The sequence below is a fragment of the Mixophyes fleayi genome, chromosome 7 (genome assembly GCF_038048845.1).
Source record: "Mixophyes fleayi isolate aMixFle1 chromosome 7, aMixFle1.hap1, whole genome shotgun sequence".
Taxonomy (NCBI): domain Eukaryota; kingdom Metazoa; phylum Chordata; class Amphibia; order Anura; family Limnodynastidae; genus Mixophyes; species Mixophyes fleayi.
Window position 1 is genome coordinate 102637329 of NC_134408.1, and position 17580 is coordinate 102654908.

The 17580-nt window shown below is 38.3% G+C and overlaps 1 protein-coding gene across 2 annotated transcripts in view; it reads right to left on the minus strand.

The window, feature by feature from the left end:
• Positions 1–17580, minus strand: part of PLEKHM3 (pleckstrin homology domain containing M3) — a 184925-nt gene that overhangs the window by 131458 nt on the left and 35887 nt on the right. For both annotated transcript variants that reach the window (XM_075180233.1, XM_075180234.1), the window contains exon 3: positions 5616–6548. In XM_075180233.1, coding sequence (XP_075036334.1) covers positions 5616–6548 — 933 coding nt within the window. The remainder of the gene's footprint in view (positions 1–5615; positions 6549–17580) is intronic.

The window sequence follows — 17580 nt, forward strand, 5'->3', positions numbered from 1 at the left end:
TTTTAGATTTTCCAATTAGATGGAGTTCCTGTTCTAGATTAATCGGATTGTTGTTTGTGATTTATTTAATTCAATCTATGTATTATTATTGTTGAAACTTGCCTATCAATACATGTTAGGAGTGTTTGGTGTTTTATACCCTAGGTTTGATTTTACACACCATTTAAATAATGTTACTTTTCACTTGAACATATAGACACAGATCATTATGGACCAAACAGGATTATACTGATTTCTGTTGAGGATGTTATATTAACATCATATATGTATGATTCTGGAAATGGTATCTCTATTTATGTTATAATATCTTACCTTATTTTACTTTACTATTATTATTTGTCTATTCTTTTATTATATATTAGTATTTATAGATTGGATTAGATTTTATTTATTTAGTCATTTGTAATTATTTACCTTGTTCGTTTATTCCTCTTACCTGTATGGGAACATATTGCTAATGAGAATTAGGAGATTAAAGTGCATTTTCCCAGGGCACGATCAGCTGAAATCAATCAAGAGCAGACCTTGTGACCATTTAAGGAACAACATTATGACCCATACTTACCAGGTCTTTGAGAAAGTTTGGCAGAGCTGAACGAAACGCGTCAGCCGGTAAGGAGTAGAGGATATCATTATCTGATGCTGGATTCTTATTTCCACGTTTCTATGGAGATCCGATTTGGTTTCTGTAGCAGCCTTATTCAGGCTATTGGATTCATTACTACTTACTATTTACTTCCAAGCAAGTACATCAACTTTCGATTGTATACATTTCCTATGAAGATTTGTGGGGGCAGTACTATTGAGTTTGTGCTGATAGTCACTCTCAACAAACGGGTACAGAGTTCAGTCGGACCAGCCCTAACCCAGTTAGATAGTGCATGGTATTGCATACCCCATTGGAAATGTCTATTGAACTATGGTAAGAACTATTTTCATATTATCCTTCAAAACAAATGTCATGTGACCATTAAGATCAACTCCAAAGGCTGCTAATTACCTGCCAGTGTCGGCGGTTGCCTCCTCATTCAGCAAGGGTTATCAAGCCATGATTATACAACATCATATTTGACAGTTGTGATCTGTTTTGGATGGTGCATTTTCAATATAAACGACATTGTCTATAGTACTTCCATTTATTCATGATCGATTAACAATTTCCTTCAGCTTTATTCTTTCCATCTACGTAGAGTATTTTACAGCGTTAAGAGGCAGTATTTACCTTATTGGATTTCTCCTTTTTTTCGGAATAAATTCATTATGGGATTATGTTTTAATTTTTAATTCTTTACATATGAGACCGGTCTTTCTTTGTATTGTTTATATTTCAGTCACTCGAGTGATTTATGTATTCATGTGATTTATATTACATTTTTATTAAACAATTGGATTTACCATTCCGAGTTTACATTGTCCGATTCTGCCATAGTGAGCTAGTAGCTTTAATTTATTCATTGAAAACCAGCGCTGTTATTTTATTTTTATTTCAGTCAGGACTGGGAGTCCCATCTTCTCGAGGTGGAGTAGGTTTTGGAGTCCTTGAGACGTTGCGGCCTTACGGAGAATCCCCTTAAATGTGTTCTAGCTATGGCAGAGGTAAAATATATGGGTTATGTAGTCAACTGGGGGAAAGTAAAACCCCATGTGAATAAGGTAGAAGCTGTGAAGAATTGGCCTAAACCATAAAGGAAGTCTAAACTAGGGACTTTCCTGGGGTTGATCGGATACTACCGACGGTTTATCAAATATTTTGCAACCCTTGCAGCACCATTGACAGAATTTCTTAGAAAGAATAACCCAGATAAGATAATTTGGTCCTTGTGCACCACACCGATGCTACAAGTAACTAAATTTAGGAAGAGGTTCTTTGTCCAGACAGTCCAGGACAGGTCTGGGGGCAATATAGTCACAGACTGTGAAGAATGACGAGAAACCGGTTATTTCCTTTTTGCCGTAAGCTTCTCCCAAGGGAAAATAAGCATGCTACGGTAGAACAGGAGTATTAAGTGGGCAGTGGAGGCACTATGGTACTACCTACTTGGTAGAGAGTTCACCTTGGTCACCCGCCATGCCCCAATAATAAGCATGGTCTTATTATTGGAGCATGACATTCACCTCCTTATTGGTATGCTCCATGCATACCAATAAGGAGGTGAATGCCAGGGTCACACGTTTGTTCCTGGCATTACAACCTTTCAGCTTTAAGTTGGGACATAGGCCTTGGGCTATGCATAATAATGCCGATGCACTGTTGCAAAGAGATGAGCTCCCCAGGGCAGCCACTTCGCCTGTTTTGGTGAGGGCAGAAAAGTGTCAGTTGGCAAAAAGCTAATTTTTGCCAAGAAAAGAGTTTGCTTTGCCAGGTATGGCAAAGCTAAGGGGAAAAGTATATGGAAAAGGGGGTAATTTATCACAGTCTGCTAACCCATAATAGGAGCTGCTCCCCAGGGAAAGGTACAGAGAGGGTTAAGGTTCATACTGTTACCTTAAGGAAGGATTTTACTCACAGGTGCACGACATGTGTTTGTGTTTGTTGAGAAAAAAAAATTGGGGGATATGGTGGGCGGGGCTTCCGAAGCTGTACAGACCTCACCCGGACCCCACGCCTGTACAGGCATGGGGTCCAGGTATTGCCACTTTAAAACTGGCATTTTCAGTCTCTCCACAGTAAAACACGTCATTTAATCGTGTACATGTTTAGGCCAATCGGATTACACACTGGACGGCGATTTGATAAGCCGAAGAAAATGCAGGTCTGACATTTGGAAAGTAGTCATTTCAGTAGTGTAGGAATTATAGAAATCGTGATTCCCCTGTCGTTTTAAATCTTGTCAGGGTTCACAGTGACGGATTAACGTACCCCACCCCTGACATTGGCTTTGCTTGCGATTCCTTTCCTGGATAGTGCTTCTGTCTGTCTTCTGACTAGTGTACTAGTCCTTGCTTGTTTTGACTATTCTTTCTCAGATCCTGATTTTGTACTGCACTATTGTCTGTGTATCAGATCCCAGCCTGTTATTGGACTTCCCTTCTGCATACTGATTTTGTACCTGGCTGTCGCCAGTGTGCCAGTCCTCAGCTAGCTGACCTGCTTTCGGATTTCCCTTTCTTTCTGCTGTGTTACGCCTAGTGACTGATCAGATGGCCACGACCTTTGTGTTCCCGTCCGCAAAAGTCCATCTTGCCGTGCAGCGGCAAGGCTAGACTCTGCGCATCCGATTGGCCAGCACTAAACCAGGTTAACACGTGTATCCATCACCCCAGGGCTCTCTTTGTTACAGACAACGAGTCAATCATTGCACCACCTCTCTCCTTCCCTTTCTGGCTCCCAAGCACTCTATATTCACTCATACCTCTTTGCCCTTTCTACCTGTCCTCAGTCGGGTTGTCAATTTAATTACACATTGTTTTTTTGTACTTCCCTGTATGTCGTGTTCTGTTTTCTCCTATGCACTATGTATGGTGCTGTGGACCCTTTGTGGAGCCATGTAAATACAAAGTAATAATAGAAGTAGTAATAATAATAATAATAATGAGACTGGCCATACAGACTACAAATCAGTGCCATAGGCCAACCTGTTTTTCATCCCTATAAAAACAAAAGCATGAAAAAAATGTGTGTGCTTAAAGCAATATGTCACACAACCCCTTCAAAAATAATGTGTGTCTTCTTTAACATAAATCACTCTGGCTACCTGTAAGAAGACACATGAAGTTGTACTTTTTACTTCATTCAAACTACTGTTAATGATTTACAATTTGCTAAGTGGCATTTGATGACTCTGGCAACCACAGCCATATGACATATGATATAGTGAACATAGAGGCTTTGACAGGTTCATAATAGCCCCTCCTCCTATCCACGAGGAGTTTGGTGACTGACTGGCAGAGATTAAGAGTTCGGAATACTCTCACACAAGCTGAAATCAATTTTACCAGTTGAGAGTTATCTTTTTTGCTATGGCAACTATGTTAAAAATGCCTCACAGACTGATCTTTTCAAAGTGCACACTGAATTATAGGAGAGGTTGTGGAAAAAACTTCAAGTTAAGAAAGCGCCAATTATGTTGAACTATGCAACAACTCAGATATGGGGGTTTTTGGATCACATGCTCTACTGTTAATACCATTTTGCCCCTCCAAGTAGCAATTTTAGCAAAGAAGTTAATTCTAGACACACTTCAAACAATGTGGTAAAAAGCTTCACACACACACAAAAGTATCACAGTAATAAAACACCACCAATGTCCTCTCATAATTAATCTAGGCTAAAAATTAGGTAATTTAAGGAGAAAAAAAAAAAAATGTATATTAATGAAAGGGGTGGTACTAAAGTGATAGGTGGTTGAACTTTTACATTTGCTAAGTGCGATGCTTCAGGCTTTGCTGCTTTTCCGCACACCTAGGTGCACGTTTAGTGAGCTGGACAGATATCCAGACGCACAAGTGCAAAATCAAAATATTTTGCAGAGCAGATTGAGTGCACTTTGTAAATGAGGCCCAGTGTGCTTATATTGTATATATGTTATGCATATTTCAAAAATGTGATATGTCATTTGATATATAAAAGAATAGAAAGCAAAAAAATCATATATTTGAACTATGATCATTGCTATTCTATTAAACTGGTTTACATATGAAATGCCCCCCATCTAAACTCTTAAAGAAGTTTACCACACCCTGGATCATCATGATGTAGATTAAATGAAGTTTTTCTTGCCGACTTTTAAAACCTCCGCTCCAGGAGATCTAGAAGAGGATGTCAGGTGACAAGTAGGTGCATCACTGTGGCCCGCCCTGCTATGAAATACCAACATTTACAGCAATGCATAACGGGGTCCGACGATGAAAATTGTGTCATTAAGCCACATCTCCACCAAGACCTGGTAGGATGCCTACTCTTCCGGGAGGACTCGACAAAATTCGGGAATCTCACAGAAATTCCGGGAGAGTAGGCACACATAACCCTGTCAGATATGGATCGACTGCAAACTGCATATTCTAACTGGCCCCAGATATGGCTCAGATTAGTATGCTTGGCACCTGATATGGCTCAACATATTATATTTTGCAGCAGGTATGGCTCAGCATAAAACATTTGGCACCAAACAAAGAACAGCTTTGTGTATTGAGCACCAAATATAGCTCAATATAGTATGCTTGCAATCAAATATGGCTCAGCATGTTATAATTGCCAGAAGAAATGACATATCATATTACACATGGTCAAGACATGGCTCAGCATATTATACCTGCCAGCATTGATTGCTCTGAAGGCCTAGATATACACTAGACATCTTAAAGGTATCTGTTTTGAATACTAGTCAGCAAATCATACACACAGACATAATCGCAGAGCATCTACTCCTACATTCACTGTGAAGAGACACTGGTTAACAAGTTCATGAAAACAGTAATGCTAGGGTCAGGTTGAGAAAGGCAAGGGGAATTTTAACATGCAATTTAGTATTTTTTAGGCATGGTGTACAAAATTACTGAAAACCCCAAGTTCAAAGCATTCCAGATATTGTATGTATATATACATTTTCACAGATTATGCTCCTCAGCCTATAATATATATATATTTGAAAATACATTTTAAAATTAATTCTTACCTGCACATTTGAAGCTTTGAGCAGTTAGCCCTCTCTCTAAAGCCAATGTTGTCAAGATACCAAGAAAACTTGTTGTTACAGACTGACGTTTGCTCTTCTGCAGGTCCCTTAATGATGGATGTTCTTTGGACTTATTTCTAAGAGGCACTAGTAAATTCGGATCAGTCTTTCTAGCAGTATTAGCAGCAGATATTATAGCATCTATCCATTCTTGGGCTCTCTGGTGGGTTTCAGTTCGAAGCCGGAGTACATCTTGAGAAAAAATGACTTGGAAACAAGAATCATACCCATCAAGAGTGTCCATCTGGACAGATACACATAAATCAATGTTATAGTTAAGCAATGGATCCTCATCAAGACAACTGGGCTGATATGCTGTAAGGTGTGAACTGGAAAGAACAAACGTGAAAGCTTTCCAATTATTTTGAATTGTTAACCGATAAAGTGTCCCAGTTTTTAAAATGTTTTTGTGATACCCATTGGCTAAGGTTATGACCCTTGAAAGTTCATTAGACTTGTTTGACAAGCTGTGGTTTTCTAAATAGTCAATGTTATTGTCACCTGTGTTTTTTGATCTTGTCATATCATGCTGATTCTTCATATAACTTGGAACTAAAGTCAAAGCACGCACTCCTTCCCATAATTTCTGCCCCCAGTCCAAGACCTCCCATGCAGAATCTGCCTTCAGTTGCAGTTGTCTGTTGTCTGACATTAGGACATCAAGCTGTTTGGTCTTGTGACTTCCAGTAATAGTAATGCTTTCAATATCAGCAAGAGGATAAGCAGTGATGGCATTATGGTTACCACTGCTATCAGTACTGTAGATGTGCAGTTTATACTGAGATATCTCAGCATAACAGCCCTGCCAAAAGGTCTCTTGAGTTTTCCGGGTTTCCAGGAAACCTTTCTTGAGAATATTTGGCAACATGTGTTCTAGAAAACAAAATTATATATTATTAAATATGACTTGACTATAAAAAAGTTAATTCAGCATGCACGTTTTCACATTACAGAACCCAATACTAATAATCTAAACAACAACAATGCAATATGTTTTAGTGTATACTTTTCAAAACACATGTAGGGTAGCCATTCAACTTTTGACTTTTAACACGAGGAGTAGACATACAAACATATATATATATATATAGTGACAAAATGAGTGTGGTAACCCTGTGAGCATTGTTTCTCATTTCTCACATAATGTGGATTATAGCAAGTACTTTTTATAGCCCATGCTTTTGTTCCACAGCTCACCAGACTACAACTGCAGTGTCCAATTACATGTGGTTAAGGGGACATTGTAGTTCAATGTAAATATGTATATTGTGTATTATATATTGATGACTTGCAGTAATGTTATTCATTGTCCTTAAATTGAAGCCAGGAGGGTTATGGGTAAAGATCAGGTGGTGTCCACAATACATTCATTCTCCCCACTCCTTCCTCTACAGGAAGCATGGAACAGCTGGGGAGCCTGTGACATCACAAAGTAGTGTAAGGGGTTAATTTTAGGAGGCGCTCACTGCTACCTTATCCTTGGAAGTAGGGGAAGCCAATTAGCATCAATTGTTCTCCCTAGGACTAGTCCAGACTTCTGTGAAAGGACAGCTCATCTTCACTGCCCTGTCCAAACCCCCTTGTCCTGCACTGGCCAATGGTTAAGAAGACTAGACCCAGGGGTTTGCCCAGGGAGGGGAAAGACTGTGGAAATTAGACCTGAGATATAATGAATGACTCCAGGGGGGAGGGGATTCATTCTGGAATTTCATTCATGAAGGTGCAAGATCTAGGTTTTGAGTTGTCGTTCTCTAACTAGAGTCTATATATGCAGCTGAGAGAGATCCCTGTGTCGTGAAGTCTGGACAGCCAGGTGACTATAAGTCCTTAAGCTATTGGAGTAAGGGAGAGATGATTTGGTAAATCTGCCTGGCATTTATTTACTGTGTGTACATAATATTCTAGTGTTGTTTGTATGACAATAAATATACTGTTGTATTTTTATAACTGCATTATGCCTGAGTGACTATACGAATCCTAGAAGGTACTGGGTAGACTTTGCTGGCATAGGAAGGCACCCGTGGGTGGCCAGCCAGCGTGGAGTGGGTAGCATTGGGCCAGATAAACCTGGTATCTTCACATTATATATATATATATATATATATATATATATATATATATATACATATATACACACACACACACACACACACACACATGTAACCAGTAACTTTCTTATTGTCAAGACTTAATGATAACATTAGGAGGACACAGGTGATATTGCTTTAGGGGGTCCTGTCATTGGTATCGTTGGCGAACAAATTTTATTAAGCTCCATACAGTTGACATAAGCGTTTGCTGCAACAGTGACACACATTACAAACAGCGTTTTACCTCTCCTTTTCATAGAGCCACAATACCATAGTCTGCAATTTTTCCCATTAGAGTTTCATTCGGTAGGATTGGGTACAATTTTGAAATCATTCCCTAAATTCTTGATGGGATAGAGGTCTGACCTTTGACTGGGTCACTGCAGGACATTGATTTTTTTTATTTAAGTCACTCTAATATGAGTTTTTGCTTTATTCTTTTGGATATTGTCCTGTAGAATATAAAACTCTTCCAAAGTACTAAGTAACTTACAGATTCCTGTGCATTTGTCAATCTCTTGCTCTATCCATTTCCCTTATTATGACAAGCGTCCCAGTGCCAAAAGCAGGGAATTATGCCCATAGCATTATTATGCTCTTGTCATTGTGCCTCACTCTAGGGATAGTGTTCTTTTGATGATTTGCACTAAATATACCACTTAGCATTGAGTGGAAAAAGTTCACACTTGATCTCATCAGACCTTGGAATCTACATGGGTCTCCCACATATTTTCTGGAAAACTGTAGGTAAGATTTTATGGGAGATTTTATCAACAGTGGCTTTCCTTTTGTAACTATGCCATAAAGTGCAGATTTGTATGTGGGATATTGTTGTCCAATGGAAAATGTTCTCTCTGTCATGTAATTCTACCAGAGTTGGTGGCCTACCTAACAAGTGTCCTTCTCAAATACTCAGTTTTTGAGGACAGCCTGCCATAAAAAAAAAATCACAGGTACATCATAATGCTCATTTCGTTATTGACAGACTTAACAGATGGGGGATATTAAAAGTCTTTGAAATTCTTATACTTTTCCCCAGATTGGGGCTGTCCAATAACATTTTCTCAGATTTGAATGTTTTTTTAATTTTCATGATGAAGCTCTTCATTGGAAACACAATCATGTTACCCTCTCACATGACTTTAGAAGACAACCGATTTAACTACAGTTTATTTGAGCACATCTTAGAAAAAGGGATGAACACGTATGTAATCCATTATTGTCTGTTTTGCATTTGTAATTAGTAAAAGAAAGCTTAAGTATTGTTTCTTTACTTCCTGAATTAATCCACCAATTATAATCTTGAGGTACTAAAATAAAATGTGAAAAATGTCAAAGGGTGAATACTTTTTATAAGCCCTGTCTGTATATCACATTATACATACACACACAAATAAACATATTTGTTGTGCTGCCAAGAGTTATCATGGCCTGCTAGAGATGGCATAACAAAAAGTATTTGCTATTTAATATTTAAGCTAATAAAAATAAAATAATCATCTAACTGATACTATTAGATGTTTTCTATAATAAGACAGAAAAAAAGAGAATTTTTTTTTAAGCTATTGCCATGTTATGACAGCTTTAAAAGCTATAAATATTTTTCAAATTCTGTCTAGTGAAAACAGACATCTAAAGTACTACATTTTTTCTTTGCTTTAACACTCATTATGCAGTCTAGAAAAAAAACCCAGGAAGAGCCATTACATTTCTTTGAAACTCACACTAATCCCTTTAAAGTGCACATAATGGTTATGCATTTTGTGGCCATTTTTCCGTTAATCCAATAAGAGGGCTAGAAAATCTGTGCTACAATCAGGTTCTCTGTTCTTTGCACAGATGACAGCCTTCCTACAAGATGTCTATTTCTGTCCCCAATGCTCCCTCATTCCCACTACCAATTCTAAAAGTCCTGGTTTGCTGGGATGTTCTCAACACAAATACAAGAAGCCCTCAGGCTTTTCTTCTGACAGCAACCTCCTCATTCAATTTTCTGTCAAGTGGGCAGTTTGATTAAATAATAATAATAAAAAAATCTCTTAGAAATCAGGTCAGAATGGAAGCTGGCATGACAGTCCAATCAAAGCCCCCTAGCTCAATTTTCTTTGCAGTCGCAACAAAAATGTAATACTTGTCCATTTAATTTAGTTTCCCAAATAGTGAAATTGAATGTAAAGCTAAACAAAAGAAACCTAATCGCAGTAAATTACCTAATATCTGGGATGAGATTTTACATTGCAGTTTACTGAACAGAGACGTGTAAGAGGGCAGATGAGACAAGAGAAATGGGTAATGTACCAATGTATAAAGGCAGATCTGGTCTCATCCCTCTTATTTGTACAAGTGGAAGCAAACAAAATAAGCATGCTTTGTGTTGTAGTGAAATTTCCATCTGCCTTTAGTTTTGGAGAAGTGTTATATGTTATCTCTAATTTAATATGTCCAGATGCCTAGTTTCTTCAATACTACACCTAATCTTTGTATCTCAAACTCGATAGTATTACATTTACAATAGGTCCAAATTCCCCAGATTAATAAAAAAAAATCTATGTGTGTAACTGTCTTGCTGTTACATTATGTGTATATATATATATATATATATATATATATATATATATATATATATATGTATATATATAATATAAATGTCTAGTGGCGTGTGATAGTCTGTCTGTGGAAAAAAAAAAAACAAGCTGCAGCGCCACCTGCTGGGCAGAGTTATACACTGACCTATATATTTCTTCAAGGAGAAGTGACAGTTTGGAGTGGTTGTCGGTTGCCGGGGGAGACAGTGGGGAGTTTTCAACACCTTAAGTAGCTTGATTTGACTAGAATGCATGAGTATCATGCACGGGTTAACTGACCTACTAAATTCTTACTGTGTGTGGGAAAAAACCCTCAAAAAGGGCTGAAATTTGGTATACTGACACTACTGACGAGTTGAGGGGTCAAACTCATTTTCGTGAGGTAATTTTACCTCATGAACACACATGTGTACAGTGGCGGATACAGGGGGGTGCGATCGGGGCAATCGCCCCCTCTAGCAGGGGTTTGCTGCCGACGGCTGCACAGTATGTGCAGGTCCGTTTGGCAGTGACAGTGTGCTGCCCGGCTGCTCTGATTGTGTTAAACACAATCAGAGCAGCCGGGCAGCACACTGTCCCTGCCTGTCACTGCCGAGCGGACCTGCACATACTGTGCAGCCCCCGGCAGCCTCAGAAGTCGGAAAGGGGCCCGCCCTAACATAATTTTCTCAGAAAGGGCTCATCCGAATGACCTGAAATTTGGTATACTGACATTATTTGACCAAAAAATGCATGAGTATCATGCACGGGTTAACTTGTATATATATATGTGTGTATACACATCTACACACGCCAAGATATAGTATTATATTGTATTTATAAGGCCCCACAAAAGGTCGGCGGCACTGTACATGAAATTTACAGTAGTATACAATACACAGACAATTACCCATAACACATTACATAAAAAAATATATAACAGATTGACTGGTAATAACTTGGTAATGCAGATTAAGTCATTATATTATATTATCATTATCATCCTATTGCGCTGCAGCATTGTCATCATTGATTCTCTGCCTTTTGGCTAAGATTAAGAGTAGTATCTATTCTTACTAGGGGGAGCTCCTATTACTCATTGCGAAAAACTACCTTGATCGAGGACAGAAGGCCAGTTGCTTGGAGCACAAAGTGCCAATGCCCTTAGGGGACAGGGCCTGGGGGTGCCTGACAATGCACGGTAGAGGTTAAGGAAACATGGACTTGTTACACAGAGTAAGGCACAAGAGCACTATGCATTCGCAATTCATGCAACACCTTGCTATGGTCTTATGGTAGGTAAAGACACCAGTCATAATTCTGGGGCCTGTAGGCATTTTTTTTATTTTTCTACTTATTGCACATAGCACTTACACGTCTTTTTTTGTTTGGTGTGTGTTATTTATCTATTATTGTCACATCTTGTGGTAAAGGTTTGAACCCTTATGGGTCACTACTATCCTTTTGTTAGAGACTCTCTCTGTATGGAAGGCTGAAGACTTCAGGGGTCGGGATTTCAAGGGCCTCTCATAGCTTCGGCAAAAGGGGGCCTGCTGTCCCTTTTCGCCTTTAGGGGCCTTATGGCTCCAGTGGATAGGGAAGAACAGGGCCCCGTTTCTTTTGTAACGGGCCTAAAGTGTCAGCACTCTGGGCACTGTATGTTCATGTGTACTAGGTAGATTGTTAGTCATGCACCTTGGGGTTTCAATCCAACAAATCATCTCTCTGTGCGTGTTAACAGCTTAGCAATTTATGTCTATGTAATATCAGCTATGGATATCCCATTCTTTACCCACTGTTTGTATATGAGGTAAAAAAAAATGGGAAGTGAGGTGGGAAAATGAAATACAGGTGAGAGCTATAAGGGGTAATGTATTATAGATGAAGTCTGTGGGGGGGAAATGAATTTGAAGAGAGAGGGAGATTAGTGACGTAGAATAAATTACAGGGGATAGGTAGAATGGAGGAGGACAAAGAATTACAGGGAAGAGGGAGACTGGTTGAGGAGAATGATTTATACAGCAGGCCAAAATTAAACATAGGGACATTTCAGAGATAAACATTTCAAGGGACAAATCTTTAAACTCATTGAGTGATCCAGGAAATTATGGGCAGATAGCTACTATGAAAGTGGATAGCACATGACAAAAACATTACTATACCAAGGTAAACTATATACAAATAAGTGAAAATAGCACAAACCAGAACAATCAATGTGCTTGTGAAGATGGATTACATGACAGACATAGAGATGGAAGGATAGATGGATATTATTATACAACTGTATCTAATAAACAAATTAAGAACACAATAATCTCATTTGCTTTTCAAACTATTGAACATGCATTTTGTATAAGATTCACTATACCCATGCACAGTAATAATTACATTTAATAAAGGAAATAATGCTGTTACTGTGTGTTTGAAAGCAGAACAGCAAGACATTATGCAGAGCTTTATATATATTGTGTAAAGATAATTTAAAAATGAACAGATTTGCAATTACAATAATAAGTCACGTAATGCTTTTCATGAGGATTTCTGAAAGCACTTTGCAGAAACAAATTATACATTATTACTGTTCTTTATAATAGTATTACACTGATTTTATCTTACAGTGAAAGATTTACAAAAGTCATATTTTATCTGCTATTAATGAAATAAAGCCTAATGTAATTGATATTTTAAGGTCATTTCTAAAAAAAAAAAAAAAAGAAGCCAGCCTTCCAAAGATAGGAACTGTACTGCACTTTGTAACTGCACATACAGATAAAACTGAAAAAGACAAAATATTAGATTTTCTGAACATATTCATCTTTAAATATTTAAAACAGCTTAGAAAGAAAAAACACCACGCTGTAACATGTCACTGAAAATTTGTGGGAGTTAGTTCCCTGCAGGTGGGTCTAGCAACTCCACTGCTTAATATATATATATATATATATATATTTTATTATTTTTTTATTATTATTTAATGTAGATGGGGGCACTTTGAAAAATAATAGGAGGAGTGGTGCTTATATATGCCAATAACAAAAGACTAGACACAAACTCCTGGACAGAGATTTCCTTGGCATTTGGGAGTCCCTGATCAATCTTCCACACTTACCACAGTCACTAGCACGCACACAGATAGAGTACTGGTAAGCTACCAAACGCTTCCATGTATGCTCTGGAGTATAGTCATTACATATGTTTAACAGTGAGAACGTCTGGATTCAGTGATTCCCTGCTTACTGCAGGGCTCATTGACTCATTTGGCAATACCCAAATTGTTTGGGATACTTTTTGGTGTCAACAATTCTTGTAATGAATAGGGAATCGTGAAACCCTAAGGCATTCAACATGTGCAATAAGCTCTGTGTGTCATGGTAGTCTTTTTCTAAATAAGATCCTGAAGGCTGAAGACCCAATATAGGGTATAATCCAATAATATTTTTTATAGTAAAAGGTATAAATTTATTATGCAGGTTGTGGTAAAAAGCACAAGTCCATATGCAGAGTTATAAGTACAAACCTGTATGCAGGCTGCAACAACATTGTATGTATAGATTATGGTAATAAACATTAGATAATAAAGCTGTGGTAATATGCAAGAGTTCATATGTCGGATAATGAACATAATTCTTTATGCAGACTGTGAACACCATTGAATATACTCAATATAATAACAGGCACCAGTCAATATATAAATTGTAGAACAAGCAAGATTTTGTTTACAGTGTAATAAGCACAATTCAATATGTAGGCTATGAGCACAGTTGAATATGCAGGCACTAATAAAAAGTACCAGTCAATATACAGGCTGTAGAACATGCAAGGTCTCATACGCAGAGTAATGAGTAGGGCTGTAAAAATAAGCATCAGTTAATATATAGGCTGCAGAATAAGCAAAGGTCTCATGTGCAGGGCAATAAGCATAATTCAATATGCAGGCAGTGTGCTCAGATGAAAATGCATGCTGTGAGCACGAGTTAATATATCGGAAATTGAATATGCAAGGTCTCATATGCAGGGTAATAAGCACAATCCAATGTACAGGTTGTGAGCACATATGAATAGGTAGGCTATGATAATAAGCACCGAACAAAATATAAGCTATCGTATCAAGCAGGAGTTGGTATGCAGGGAAATAAGCACAATTCAATATGTAAGGGGTGATGTGAAAAAGCAGATAGCAAAATAAGCTCCGATATAAAAGCTGCAATGGCACAGTTTCCTACTCTCCCAGAATTTCCAGGAGGATCATAAATTTCGGGGAATCCTCCCAGACCGTTGTGGGGGCGGGGCTAATGACAAATTTGCGTCATTAAGCCCATCCCACTTGGCAATGCCGTTAAATTGCCCATTTCCTAGCAGGGGGCGGGGCCACGGTGACGCATCACCACGTCCCCGAATACATCTGTCATATGATCTGCCAACCTGATACCAGAGTAATTCAAAAGCAGAGACAGAACTTGAGGATAACTATGCAGGGCTTGATTTAAGAATTAGAGGTATTGGATTTCCAGGCCTTGAGAGGCAGCAAGATACTGATCACACATCAATAAGCTGGCAATTGTGGATTGCCTGTATTGAGCTTATCACAATACCCAATTATCATAATGACATCATCAGTCACCTATATTCATGGTTCCATAATCTGTCTGCCAGAGCTGCAAAGGTAGAGGACTGGTATCTAGCCGACAGCCTCTATAATAATATTGCTTCTCTTGGTAAATAAGTCCTTTTACTCCCTTAATTGCTTGTCAAAGCAACATGTGCAGCGGTTTGTGACACCACTCCTGTTATACTGGAGAGAGGAAAACTTTGGAAAATATAATAAGCATTATACAGCTGTGGTGTATGGACAGCTGACTTTTATTTATTTTTATAAAGTCGTTGCAGTAGCCACCCTGTGTAACAACAGTACTGTTCTAATCTGAGTTTCAACTCATAAATGTCACATACATGCTCAAGATGACCTCTAACTATAATACTGTTTTCCCACCCTAAAAGCCAAAATCTGTCACCTATCACCTACAACGGAGGAAAACGACTGATTCCACCTTCCTTCAAAAGACATCCTTGCCGGAGTCCGTTTTTCATGTGAAAATCTTCATATGTTTTGGTAATTTTGTGAATTGTAAAAACATTAAAATGCCTTTTTTTGACTCACTAGAATATGCTATTTCAAAAAAATATATGGGTCTATAAGGCAACAGTACTGTTTTGCAATATTATGCTTATCTGATAGTGGAAATTTTTTTTGTAAATATTTCGCTTGTATGCAATATTATTTAGGTATCCGAGCTCTGCTGGTGAAACACACAACTACTAATACTACCAATTGAAAAATCTGGATATATGAGACGACACTCACTTTCTGGTAGGCCACAGCAGAGATATAAATGTGGAATTAATGTACAAGTGTTTCAGGTGTAGCATGTAGAAAAAAAAAAACCTCTTGTGGTGGCACTGAGCTTTCCACTATCTAAGTCTCAGTCTATGGCTTTCACTTACCTCCATCCCATTCTTCATTTCATGACAATGACCCTGTAACATGCAGCTCTGCCTTCACTTATAACCCTTTATCACCAAAATCCTGGGTCACACACAAGATAATGAACACAGTTTCAACCTGTGATGCATCTCTTCTCACCGCACTTTGATCCTGGGTATATCCAGGGTTGCTGCCTTTCACACTGGACACCTGTATGTCCTGCATTATCAAGTTGAGTCATTAAAAGGGGACAGTAGAGACTCATATAGATGATGTAGGAAAAGCTCTCATAGATGAGACATAAAAAGTGGACAGTGACTGCATTGCTTTAATCATGGCCGACGAGAGATATAAGTAGCTACTGTGCAGAACAGCGTTCCTGTATTATTGTGGATTCCTTATGTTTCTGGATGCAAATGACAGCATAATGCAGCTGGTTACAGTTTGTAATCTGACTCAGTGTTATTTCCAGAGGAGAAGGGCGGGTTTTTTTTGTCTGAGGGGGCTAAAATTCGACGCCAATACTTAGACATGAGAAAAGATTTTATGATGCCCACAATTAGCACCATGGTCAAATTCAGCACTGCGACAAACAGAGAATGACATCGTGGACAAGCATTCTCGCCTACTGTGGAAGGTTTTGATGGCGAGCAGTGTAAGGCACACTTTAGCATGTCGCATGCAGCATTTGACTATTTGCTAGAACTCAACACCCCAGCTCTAGCAAAACAAATGACAAACTACCGCAGACCCATTGAACAAAGTAAGAAACTAGCCATTGTGATGTGGTGGTATGCAAGCCTGGGAGAATACCGCACAATTTTGTGTTTGTTTGGAGTAGGGCAAGCCACCGTTTGCACAAAGTGACTGCGGCATTGGGGAGAACCTTGTACCACCGTTTCATCTGCATGCCACATGGATAGAGCCTAGATGACACCATTAAAGGTTTCAAACAACATGGATATCCACAGTGTGCTGCAGCCACAGATGGGGCACACATCCTAATTATTGCCCCAAGAGACAACCCAGCAGACTACTACAACCAAAAAGTTTGGCATTCAATTATTCTACAGGCTGCAATTGACAACAATTTCTGGTAAGCATAATATGTTCTTGATGTTTTGGTTAAAAAAAATAGCTAATACATAATATATCTCCTCTACTGTTATATATGTATACTAACTACAACACATTATTTTCAGTTTCACAGATGTTTACATTTGCTGGCATGGTGCCAGAGTTCTTTCCAATTCTGACATCTACCAAATTGCAGAGGAGCAACACGATGGCTGGCGTTTCCCCACAGAGATTAGAATTTATGTTTTGTGTAAAAAGGTCTGAAATTTAAAGTATTCGATGTTTCAAGTAATATTTAATTTAAAGTGCTGGTCATGAAAGTTTACGCTATTTTATTTGATTCAGTATTTTTAGTCCTACACATTTTAGAATTTAAAAGGATTGATGGTGTCATGGTTAGCATTATTGTCTTTACAGCAGTAAGGTTTGGGTTCCATTTACACATCAAAAGCAACCGTGTTGAGTTTGTATATTCTCCCTGTGCTTGCAAGGATTTTTTTTCAGATGCTACAGCTAATAATAATTGTGCACACAGATAATTCAGTGTTTTCCATTGCATATTTTATTTCCTTATTTGTACTTACTCTACTGTTTTATTAAAACTGCTTTATTGCTTTTCAGAAAACCAAGATGGTCCAGGAGTGGAGATTGAAGTCCATATTACTGGTGATTCTGCGTATCCAATGAGGTGA